Source organism: Pyrus communis, chromosome 13, assembly GCF_963583255.1.
Source record: "Pyrus communis chromosome 13, drPyrComm1.1, whole genome shotgun sequence".
NCBI classification, from domain to species: domain Eukaryota; kingdom Viridiplantae; phylum Streptophyta; class Magnoliopsida; order Rosales; family Rosaceae; genus Pyrus; species Pyrus communis.
In genome coordinates this window covers 25136946-25149688 of record NC_084815.1, presented here as the reverse complement: position 1 = coordinate 25149688, position 12743 = coordinate 25136946, and the positions used below count along the sequence as shown (strand labels likewise).

Sequence of the window (12743 nt, the reverse complement as noted above, 5' to 3'; positions counted from 1 at the left end):
TGACTATGTCATGTTGCTACGGATATTATATTTTACAAAAATTGTTTTGTCTTCATGCAAGAGATTTTTAATTTAATATTCACCTAATCAAAACTATAAGGCATCCCAATCCTTCGAAAATGAATTTGTATGACTAGTCGACGTAAAAAATTTGGGAAAAGCCAAACTTGTAGCGTTAGATATTGGCATACGAATGCTTCACTGTGCAACTCTCTCTCTCTCTCTCTATCTCTCTCTTTTTTATTTATTTTAAGAAGACGTGTAATGTCTTGATTTATTCTTTTTATTCCAATCAAAATGTTTTGTTCTCAATCGCAATTCTAAAATATCTGTAGGCTTAATTATTGATTTGCCTATTGAAATTGTCTTTAATTTCACTTTACATTTTAGAACTGAATTTGCCTCATTGTGCATTCTAAATGGTCAAAATCAAATTATTTCACCGTCATTGTCATCCACACTTGCATAAATTTGACAATTTTAAAGGTTTAAGACAGTCCAAAAATTTCATACCTCGCTAACCACAATAGTTCATCTCTACCATCATAGTGTGAAATGTCCAAACTGCTCTTTCATTTAACATACATGAAGCATAATTGATGCAAATAGAGCGAAATAGCTCAATTTTAAGAATTTTAAAGTGACACAAATCTAGTTTTAAGGTAAAGTGAGTTAAAAGGCAATTTTACTAGGCAATAAAAAGAAGAAGCCATAATAACATGTAAAGAATAATAAATATAGAGTTACCCATGCCTCTAACTATGTCGTGTTGCTACGGATATTAAATTTTACAGAGATTGTTTTGTCTTCATGTAAGAAGTTTTGAACTTAAATTTCATGAAAGACGAGTTTATTATTTACGTGATCAAAATTATAAGGCATACGAATGCTTCGAAAGTGAATTTGTATGTCTAGTCGACGTAAGAAATTTGGGAAAAGCCAAACTAGTAGTGTTAGATATTGACATCCAACCATATATCCAATCTCTGCTTTCCTCCGAGCTTCGTCTTTCCCAAATTCGAAAGTGGAATAAAAGCTCCCATGCCCCCCGTTAGCGCTTTGAAATTTGATCCCACACGCCAACATTTATTCAAAGGAATCATATTCCATTGCCTTATTTGCCTTCGGGTTTATTTACTATTTAGCACTCCAATTCCGATAGGGAAAATTTTAACAATGTGACTTTGTTTCAATTTACTCCCCAAAATTTTAATTTGGTTTTGAGCTCTCTAAATTTCAATTCATGCCAATATCTCCAAACGGTGAATTCCGTTCCGCCACGATCTTTTGTCAATTTCTTAATGTGCAGTGCACATGACCAACTTTAAGAGCATCTGCGTCAACAAAATGTGGTATACAAAAGGAAAACTAATGAAGATTTGGAAGTCTGTTAGCTGAGTTACGAGAGGAAGTTAAGATGAAATGAAGCTTAGGTATATTCGGAATTTCTATAAAATAATTAAAAGAGTTTCTGATCATGTTTGACACAAAATATTAAACGTATTTATATGCACATAAAAAACACTTTGAGTGCTTTATGTTTATGAAATAAACACTTGCCACGTTCTTCTTTTCGAAATCACTAGCATTTTACAAAAGCATTTCAAACGAGCTCAAAATCAGAAGTTGAAAGGACTAAAAGCAAGTCCACCCCTTCCTTGAAGGCTGGCACCCGAAAAACCCACTCCACCCCACAAAATAGACCGGCCCAAAGTCCACCCCAGTCTCTAGGCCGCCCCATAATGGGCTGAGTGATGAACTGGCCTATCTAACATCATGCAGACGTCAGACACGGTTGATTCTTTTTTTGCGGCTTGCGCGTGGACGCGCATTCTAGACTTAAAAAAAAAAGGTTAGAATCTCACAGTGGGCCACGTGTCCACTTTTGGGCTGTTGGATTGGATTTCAATCTTCTTGAAATTCAACTGTCCAGATTAATTAACTTAATAAAAATTATAAAAAATGTTTAAAAATTTAGACAAAAATTAAACAATAATATATATATATATATATATATATATATATATAAATCTCTAACTATCTTCTACAAAAATTGTACTTTCAGAAAATGACAAGTGAGTTAACAAGATTGGTTAAAATTTCTATTCGAAATTAAAAATAATTTTTTTTATTATTTTATAAAAATTTTAATAATATTTTCATACGAATTTAATAGACTTTAAGCCAGCTCATTTTTTAGAGGTGAGGATGCACTTGGCCAATAACTTTAGTCAAGTCAATTATTATTCATTTGGATGGATTAAATAAACTTTGGACCAACTTATTTTTTAAAGAAGAACTTGCTCTAAAGTGGAATACGAACAATAATTCAAGGGCCATTAATATAATTTATCATTTTTAAATTTTAATTTTTGTCCTCCTTTCTTTTTCTCTCAATAATTTTTACCGCTTTCCTTGGCGGCAACAATAAATCCCTTCCCTCCCAACGTCTCCCGACCGCCATCATATTTTTGCTATATAAACCCACAGACTTCCTCCTTTCTCTCTTGAATTCTGAAAGCTCCGAGAACACACAATTACCAAAAAACCAGAAATTTCCAACAACCATGGCAACCAACGGAGCCCCAACCTCGACCGGCCCCAAACCCGTCGTCACCGACGAGGTCCAGAAGGTCTTCAAAAACTTCGACGCCAACGGCGATGGCAAGATCTCCGTCAACGAGCTCGGCAACGACCTCAAGGCCCTCGGCTCCAACGTCTCCGACGACAAGCTCAAGCGCGTCATGGTCGATCTCGACACCGACAACGATGGCTTCATTTGCCTCGACGAGTTCAACTCCTTCTGGGTCTCCGGCTCCAAGGACGGCGGCGCCGCTGAGCTCAAAGACGCCTTCGATCTCTACGACCAGGACCGCAACGGCCTCATCTCCACCAACGAACTCCACCTGGTGCTCAGCCGCCTCAACTTGGCCTGCACGGTCGAGGATTGCAACCGGATGATCAAGTCCGTCGATGCCGACGGCGACGGGAATGTGAATTTCGAGGAGTTCAAGAAGATGATGGGGCACAGCGTCTCCACCAACTGAACCACCGCCAACGCCGCCGTCTAGTGCCGCCACACGGTAGTCGTCTCTCTCAATCTACAAGCTGATTTTAAATCCGAACTCCATCTCTTGGAAGTTGACAAAGTTAGGGTTTAACTTTTGAAACATAGAGAAATAATATACGTGTAGATTAGATCATCAACTGGATGTGGATATCGAAAAATGGGATCTGATCTCATCCTTCTCTTTAATATGTGTAGTTTTTATGATTATATTGTGGTTAATTTGCTCGAAATCGCATCACATTTCCCTCTATTTTCTGTTTGTTTCTCGAGAAAATCCTTTCTCGCTTGGACCCTTTTGGTTGAATGAATGTTATTGCGCTATTAGTTTCCCTTTTGATTTGATTTGATTTGGTTTTTGAGAATATTGATGTGAAAATACGGGAAGAAATAAGTTAGTTTCTGGCGGCCGAAGGTGGTGGGCGGCGGCGGACCTAGTGTAGTAGTGGTGGTGGTGGTGGGAGAGATGTAGCCGTCAATGGCGCAATGAGAAGGCCCGTTGACGAGTCAACTCTCAGACGGTGATTGGTGGGAGGCGCAACACGCGATGAACAGAGTTCAGACGTGGTTGGGCTGCCAAGTTGCCAAAACTTCATGAATTATGACCCTACTCCTATATTCTTTTGTATGGATTGAATTATAGGGTGCACCTAAATTTTTGGCGGTTAGATTTTTATTTGCACATTCAACGTTTTATTGTATCAATGCATGTCACACGCAGAAGTATAATAGAATGTCGCCTAAATATTTTGCTCTTATTTTAAGAGAAATTCTTAGGTACGACTGCTCACATCAAGTTGCCAATTCAAACAGAGTAAAATTTTTTGTGTAGAGATAGTCAACTACATCATTCATAAGACATTTTTTACAAAAAACATAACATAAGTTTGTTTTGATCTTATTAAACTCCACACATTCTTCTCGGTATGAAATTTGTCATAATTAAGTCTTCATTCTCGAATCACAGACAAAAAAAAAAAAAAAAAAGCCCCTCTGTACTATGATCCAAATCGAAGGGGAATTTTGTACCCCACACCTGACGGATTGAGCAGGTGGTCAAGTAGAAACAATATCAGTATTGTTGGAGTGGGCCCATAACTCGTTTACCTGAAATTTAAGAGTTTTTAACTTAAATTTCGTAAAAGACGAGTTTAATATTTACTTGATCAAAATTATAAGGCATACGAATGCTTCGAAAATGAATTTGTATGTCTAGTCGACGTAAGAAATTTGGGAAAAGCCAAACTAGTAGTGTTAGATATTGACATCCAATCATATATCCAATCCCTGCTTTCCTCCGAGCTTCGTCTTTCCCAAATTCGAAAGTGGAATAAAAGCTCCCATGCCCCCGTTAGCGCTTTGAAATGTGATCCCACACGCCAACATTTATTCAAAGGAATCAGATTCCATTGCCTTATTTGCCTTCGGGTTTATTTACTATTTAGCACTCCAATTCTGATAGGGAAAATTTTAACAACGTGACTTTGTTTCAATTTACTCCCCAAACTTTTAATTTGGTTTTGAGCTCTCTAAATTTCAATTCGTGCCAATATCTCCAAACGGTCTATTCCGTTCCGTCACAACTCACGATCTTTTGTCAATTCCTTAATGTGCAGTGCACATGACCAACTTTAAGAGCATCTACATCAACAAAATGTGGTATACAAAAGGAAAACTAATGAAGATTTTGAAGTTTGGTAGCTGAGTTATGAGAAGAAGTTAAGATGAAATGAAACTTAGGTATTGTTTGGGCCCAAAATATTATTGTTGGGCCGAGCGGCAGGATGTGCTCGGCCCAAGGTAATGACAAATACTATGGGCCGAATAATAAATCCCGGGCCAGTTGGCAGGGTCGGCCAAATCCTATCCTAAGTAGTCCGGATAAATAGAAAAGGTCGAGGAAGTCCTGGTGCGACCAGGATTCTCAACTGGCAAGGAATAAAGCCTCGAAAAGAAGGAAAATTCAGAATCCCAGTGGGAATAGGTTTGTTCGAGTTAGAGTCAAAATGGGACAAGGACTCCCAATCCAAATCAGAATTGGTCTCAAGGAATGGGGTGCTATAAATACAAGAAATCATGCAACATAAAGACCCCTTCAAATCAGCATACAATTACCCTGCGCAAAACCTCTCAAACACCTTGAGATTTTTCCTTTTCTTTTCCTGCCGACACACCTTCAGTTTGGATAAACAGCACTGTGGAAGCACCGGGCGAGCATCTTCAGTTTGGATAAACAACACTGCTGCCGCAGAATCAGCCGACCGAGAAGCACCTTCAGTTTGGATAAACAGCACTGCGTCGAGGTCGACCGGTTATCTATCTAAGTCTCGGCCGAGCAGGGTTTTCGAAACCTTTGTTGGCAGAGGTCACCTTGCTAGCCTTCTCGGTATAGTCAGGTGTTACGAATTGCATTGCTCGGCGTACTGGACGCCGAGTGATTTTATGATTGGATACTCGCAAGTAAGTTTCAGGGTTCGGCATTCCGACGGCCGAACTATTTTTACCATCAAGACATACATCACGTTTGAGTACCTGTGCCCATATAGTTTGGTCTCGATTCGACGTGCTTATGTTCTTACGAATATAATCACAGTGACCGAATCGACCTCTGACGATTTGTGAACTCCGTAGAATTAGTAGCCTTGTCTTCAGGCTGTAGAACCTAGAGACCGAGAGTGTTCCTTCCTCGGTTGCAATCGCAAGATAGAGAAGTCAACGACGCGCTCAAAGCTACATCAACAAATTTTACTCCTCGACCAAGCTCGACCGACGAGTTGGCACGCCCCGCATTCAACCGAATGACGTAGTTAGCCTATTAGTTACTCGGTCTGCGCGCCACGTAGGTTTTGTAATTTTTAGAGTCAACAGGTATATTCGGAATTTCTATAAAATAATTAAAAGAGTTTCTGATCATGTTTGACACAAAATATTAAACGTATTTATATGCACATAAAAAACACTTGGAGTGCTTTATGTTTATGAAACAAACACTAGCCACATTCTTCTTTTCGAAATCACTAGTTTTTTTACAAAAGCCTTTCAAACGGGCTCAAAATTAGACTAAAAGTTGATAGGACTAAGAGCAAGTCCACCCCTCCTTTGGAGGCTAGCCTAAGTCTAAAAAAATAGGTTGACACCCCAAAAACCCACTCCACCCCACAAAATAGACCGGCCCAAAGTCCACCGTAGTCTCTAAGCGGGCCCAGAATGGGCTGAGTGAGGAACTGACCTATCTAACGTCATGGTGACGTCAGCCATGACTGATTCTTTTTTTGCGGCTAGCGTGTGGGATACACGTGCACATAGGCACGCATTCCAGACTTAAAAAAAATGTCAGAATCTCATCGTGGGCCACGTGTCCACTTTTGGGCCGTTGGATTTCAACCTTTTTGAAATCCAACGGTCCAGATTAATTAATTTAATAAAAATTATAAAAAATGTTTAAAAATATAGACAAAAATTAAATGATATTATATATATAAATATCTAACCATCTTCTGCAAAAATTGTACTTTCGGAAAATGACACGTAGAGTGACAAGATTGGTTAAAAATTATATCCGAAAATAAAAATAATTTTTTTATAAAAAAATTTAATAATATTTTAATAATAATTTACTAGACTTTGGACCAGCTCATTTTTTAGAGGTGGAGATGCACTTGTCCAATAATTGTTCAATCAAGTCAATTACTATTCATTTCGATGGATTAAATGAACTTTAGCCAACTTATTTTTTAAGAGTGAACTTGCTCTAAAGTGGAATACCAACTATAATTCAAGGGCCATTAATATAATTTATCATTTTTAAATTCTAATTTTTGTCCTCCTTTCTTTCTCTCTATAATTTCCCCCGCTTTCCTTTGCGGCATTTTTATTGGTGGCCACAAAAAATCCCTTCCCTCCTAACGTCTCCCGACCACCATCATATTTTTTATATATAAACCCACAGACTTCCTCCTTTCTCCTTTGAATTCTGAAAGCTCTGAGAACACACAATTACCCAAAAACCAGAAATTTCCAGCAACCATGGCAACCAATGGACCTCCAACCTCGACCGGCCCCAAACCCGTCGTCACCGACGAGGTCCAGAAGGTCTTCAAAAGCTTCGACGCCAACGGCGATGGCAAGATCTCCGTCAACGAGCTCGGCAACGTCCTCAAGGCCCTCGGCTCCAACGTCTCCGGCGACGAGCTCAAGCGCGTCATGGTCGATCTCGACACCGACAACGATGGCTTCATTTGCCTCGACGAGTTCAACTCCTTCTGGGTCGCCGGCTCCAAGGACGGCGGCGCTGCCGAGCTGAAAGACGCCTTCGATCTCTACGACCTGGACCGCAACGGCCTCATCTCCACCAACGAACTCCACCTGGTGCTCAGCCGCCTCAACATGGCCTGCACGGTCGAGGATTGCAACCGGATGATCAAGTCCGTCGATGCCGACGGCGACGGGAATGTGAATTTCGAGGAGTTCAAGAAGATGATGGGACACAGCGTCTCCACCAACTGAACCACCGCCAACCCCGCCCTGTAGTGCCGCCACACGGTAGTCGTCTCTCTCAATCTAGAAGCTGATTTTAAATCCGAACTCCATCTCTTGGAAGTTGACAAAGTTAGGGCTTAACTTTTGAAATATAGGGAAATGATGTACGTGTAGATTAGATCATCAACTGGATGTGGATATCGAAAATTGGGATCTGATCTCATCCTTCTCTTTAATATGTGTAGTTTTTGTGATTATATTGTGGTTAATTTGCTCGAAATCGTATCACATTTCCCTCTATTTTCTGTTTGTTTCTCGAGAAAATCCTCTCTCGCTTGGACCCTTTTGGTTGAATGAATGTTACTGCGCTATTAGTTTCCCTTTTGATTTGATTTGATTTCCTTTTTGAGAATATTGATGTGAAAATACGGGAAGAAATAAGTTAGTTTTTGGCGGCCGAAGGTGGTGGGCGGCGGCGGAGCTAGTGTAGTAGTGGGGGTGGTGGGAGAGATGTAGGCGTTAATGGCGCAATGAGAAGGCACGTTGACGAGTCAACTCTCAGACGGTGGTTGGGCTGCCAAGTTGCCAAAACTTTAGGAATTATGACACTACTCCTATATTCTTTTGTATGGATTAAATTATAAGGTGCGCCTGAATCTTTGGCAGTTAGATTTTTATTCGCACATTCAACGCTTTATTGTATCAATGCATGTTACTCGTAAAAGTACAATAAAATTTCACTTAAATATTTTGCTCTATCTTAAGAGAAATTCTTAGGTCCGACAGCTCAGGTCAAGTTGCCAATTCAAACATAGTTAAAAATTTTGTGTAGAGATAATCAACTATGTCATTCATAAGACATTTTTCACAATAACATAACATACGTTTATGTTGATCTTATTAAACTCCACACATTCTTTTCGGTATGAAATTTGTCATAATTAAGTCTTCTCGAATCACAGACAAAAAAAAAAAAAAACAAAACAAAAAATAGCCCCTGTGTACTACGATCCAAATCGAAAGGGAAATTTGTACCCATTCTCAAGCCTCTAATCCGTGAACCAAATTGATCGTAGTGGTTCCACTTCAAAGGATAGGTTTGATTTGCAAGTTGAGGTTGCAGTGCAACGAGGCCAAAATTTAAGCCTTACCGCAAAAATAACTGCGCAGGAGGAGGACCATTTTGAATGAATGTGGTCCTCTTTTTCCAAAAAAATATTGTAGTTTTTCTTAAAACATCAACAATCCATTTGTTCGGTGAAGATACGATAACGTCATAATATTATCAAATTTGTTTTTTGAACTAACTATTATTGGAACGAATTCTAGGTTTGTATTCTACACGATTCGTTTTGTATTTAATTCTTAATGCCAATAAATCATATGATGATAGTAAAAAAGAGACTGAAATACATCTATAAGTATTTCAAACCTCCAAGAGAATGAACCATCGCGACTTGACCATTAACTGATCCATTTTTTTTGAAATGAGAACTTGCCGTTATGGATTTGGATATGAATGGAATTGGGGCTAACGTGGCCATCAATTTGGATGTATCTCCGTATCTCATCCAAAGTTTTCGACGGTAGGACACCAGCCAGGCAACCATTTCTTGATTCAACTAAATTAACATGTAATTGTATTGAGACACATAAAACCAATTCAATTGTTAACGTACTCTTTAATATATTCTGAAGCACTTGTTAATACCCTTTTAATTATTCGCACATAGTTGTAGAGTCCACTTCTACTAAAGAGTTTTGCAGCAAATACGATGATTTTGTGCAACAAAATGATGTTAATTTTGTATGTCCGAATAATTTTATTGTAAATAAATAATCATTTTGGGTGGTTGCAGTCGCAGATGAAAGATTTTCCTTTCAATTTCTTGTGAACAAAAGGAAATAAGTAAAACAATTCAGATAGGCTTGTGTCCGTTGTGTCCAATTGAAGCCCAAAAACGGAATGGGCTTCATGTAAGGCCTCAATCCATTGTTGTACCAAGTAAATGCAAATCTAATCACATGTAACATGTCAAATGAATATTAGTCTGTTGGCTCTTTTCGGTCTGACAGTTTTGGTGGCAAAATTTGGTTAGAGTATTTTTCTTGTTGTAGGTTGATATTTTTTTGCGCTGCGACACCTTCGTTGAATTCTATGTGAAGTTTGTTTTCTTCGGTCGACTACCTTTGTGGTCGCTAGTGCCATCTTTTAAGGAAATTGCTTGCTTTTTCGACCAAAAAAAAAAAAGAAAGACAGAAAGACAACATGATGGACTCTCCGCATTAAAATTTAGAGGGAAAGCAATACAATTTTGAGGATTCGTGATGGACTTCCGGTATTCAACTGAAGGTAACTAAATATTTTAAGGATTTCGGTTACTGACTACTGAATTTTTATGTAATTATCTGTTACTTAATAGTAAATACTCAGAGTTGAGATGACTTCAATATCATTTTATGTTTTAACTCCCAATTTACGAGGACAATTTCAATAGATTGAGAACAACAACAAATATCTTTTCACTAAAACTACGACTTTGTATATTAGTTGAACAATTATTTCACTATAACTCATATTTTTGTATAATTATTTCTCGCTAACATTATCTGTTGTAATTTGTGTAGAAGAAAAACTTGAGGTGAATTAAAGATTAAGTTTGTTTAGCGTGTGCTAATGACACGCGCTAACCTCGACAGCCTGAGGAAGCACTCATCATGTCGTTTTCAACGTTTTCACATGTAAAGACTCGGTACCCTCCAAAAGCAAATGAACAATCCCAAAAACCTATCCATCTATATATATATATATATATATATGTATATGTGTGTGTGTGTGTGTGTGTGTGTGTGTATGTATATTATATTTCAACATAAACGTATCTTCCTCCACCTCTCCTTTTGCTTTGCTTCTTTCCAATTCGTTTCGAAGTTTTCTTAACTTGTTCTTATTGGATCGTCAAGTAATTAGCATACATGTTGATGGGTGATTCGATCGATGAAGAGTGCGATTACTTGTTTAAGGCAGTTTTGATCGGAGACTCCGGAGTTGGCAAATCAAATTTGCTGTCCAGGTTTTCCAAAGACGAATTCCGGTTGGATTCCAAGCCCACCATCGGCGTTGAATTCGCTTACCGGAATATCAAGGTCGCTGATAAACTTGTCAAGGCTCAAATTTGGGACACTGCCGGCCAAGAAAGGTATGCCTACCTTGCTTCATCTTCTTAATTTTGATCGTGTTTCATTTGATCATATTCTTTGGGAGAAACTCTCGTCTTACATTATTGGTTTAGAACATCATGCGTCATTCTGAAATCGTATGTTAGTCAATTCTCATTTTATCCGCTTCCGTGCGCTTTCATGTTTATGTTTTTTTTCCGTTTATATCCACTATAGATAGAACGACATTCTTCTCCCCGTTTATGTAGAATTTTTATTAAGTTGAATATTATTTTCCTATGTGATTAGTTTTCCCTAATTTTCATATGTTCTTCTCTTTTGTTTTTTTAATTTTATTATATTTTTTTAGTTTAAAGATGTTTTCAAGTTTGTCCATCTTTTGAAGCAACTGGATTATGGATACAAACACAACTGTCCAACCGTGCCTTCCCTTTCATGATTTGGTCCCTTTAACGTCTAAAGTTGTAATTATACTCCTAAGTGGGGCCCTTTTACATACAAAATACAAATTATACTTCTCTTTCGTCAAATTTAATTGAGAAGATAAATGATAAGGAAACTCTCTTAAAGTAAAATTCTTAGTGGACTATTTGCCTCAAAGTTTGGAGTTCGTTAATCTGATTCCTTTTATTTGTTTTGTTGGACGTCTTTGTCATTACGTGATTAACCATTGGGTGGCCGCTAATTCGGGTAAAAATGGCCGCCAATTAGGGTATTTTACCCTAATTTCATTATTTTTTGTTCTTTAAAAGGGAACGGGCTAGTAGTTTCATGCTTTTCATCTGCTCAAGTTAACTTTTTTAATCTTGGATTCTTGAGGTGGTAGAAAAAGGTTTCTGCATCGAAAAATGTAATACGTAACGTTCTTAAATTAAATAAAACAGACCATGCAAATGATATGCATTAATAAAACAAGATATTATGAGTGTGATCTACACCATGCGAATTTTCGAAATTCAGGGTTTGTTTGGGATTGTTTTATAATAGGGTTAAAACATTTTTTTTAATGTAATAGACTTGTAGTTTAAGTGATTAAGGATGTTTATCTTTTGCACATAAAATCGTAGATTTGATTCCCCTTCCACTAATATTTGCTTGCAAAATAATATATCCTTTTGACTGCGTTGAAAAACTTATAAGTGTTTACAAACTATATTAAGTGCTTCTTCAGGATGCATTTACAAGAAGCACTTGGACGTGTTCGTAATGAAATCACTTCTTATAGAAGCACTTATAAGCATAATTATTTCCTATAGAGAACACACTTTTGCAATAGTTAACGTTTTTGTTATGAGTACTAATTACTAAAGTCAAAAGCGATATATTTATGCTTACGGACTAGTGGCAGTTAATTATACTTTGATTTATCAATGCAGATTTAGAGCAATCACGAGCTCATACTACCGTGGGGCGCTCGGCGCCATTCTAGTGTACGACATTTCCGCGAGACAATCCTTCGAAAACGTGAGAAACTGGCTGCGGGAGCTTCGCGGATTTGGCAACTCCGACATGGTCATCGTCCTCGTCGGAAACAAGTCGGACTTGAGCCAGTCTCGAGAGGTCGACGAGGAAGAAGGCAAAAGTTTAGCAGAGGCAGAAGGCTTGTGCTTCATGGAAACTTCTGCGTTAGAGAATGTGAACGTGGAGCAAGTGTTTTTGGATATGGTTTATAAGATTCATGAAATTACTAGGCAAAAGATTTTGGAAGCAAAAGTGGAAGAAACGAGTGCCGCGAGTAGAAGTCTTGGTGGTGCGACAGAAACCATCCATATTGGTGATGATCTTGAAGTTACGGCTACTAAAAAATCTAGTTATTGTTGCTCAAATTAGTTAGTGTAACCTAAAAGTATACATGAATTTTCACGATATATGTATTATGTGCTGCTAGCAGTCCTCGTTGGTGTGCATGTAAATACTTACGTAAATCCATACCAGTGGCGGTTGGTAGTAGATGCCACGTATAAGTCCTTCAAGTTCGAAATTCAGGTATATGTCATAGCGCTGGTTGCAAGAGTAA

General features: G+C 38.1%; 1 protein-coding gene and 1 pseudogene across 1 annotated transcript; both read left to right on the top strand.

The window, feature by feature from the left end:
• The first annotated feature begins 2434 nt into the window (after positions 1 to 2434).
• LOC137712432 (uncharacterized) lies at positions 2435 to 7826 on the top strand (annotated as a pseudogene).
• A 2582-nt stretch (positions 7827 to 10408) lies between these two features.
• On the top strand, positions 10409 to 12619 carry LOC137712527 (ras-related protein RABA6a-like). The gene is made up of 2 exons (XM_068451604.1): positions 10409 to 10746; positions 12103 to 12619. Exons 1-2 carry the CDS (start codon positions 10523 to 10525, stop codon positions 12554 to 12556), a joined length of 678 nt encoding a protein of 225 aa, XP_068307705.1. The 5' UTR covers positions 10409 to 10522; the 3' UTR covers positions 12557 to 12619.
• Positions 12620 to 12743: the final 124 nt, after the last annotated feature.

Coding starts and splice junctions, on each gene's coding strand:
- LOC137712527 (XM_068451604.1), top strand. CDS start 10,523: ATGTTGATGGGTGATTCGATCGATGAAGAGTGCGATTACTTGTTTAAG. Junction 10,747..12,102: donor GACACTGCCGGCCAAGAAAG/GTATGCCTACCT, acceptor TTATCAATGCAG/ATTTAGAGCAATCACGAGCT.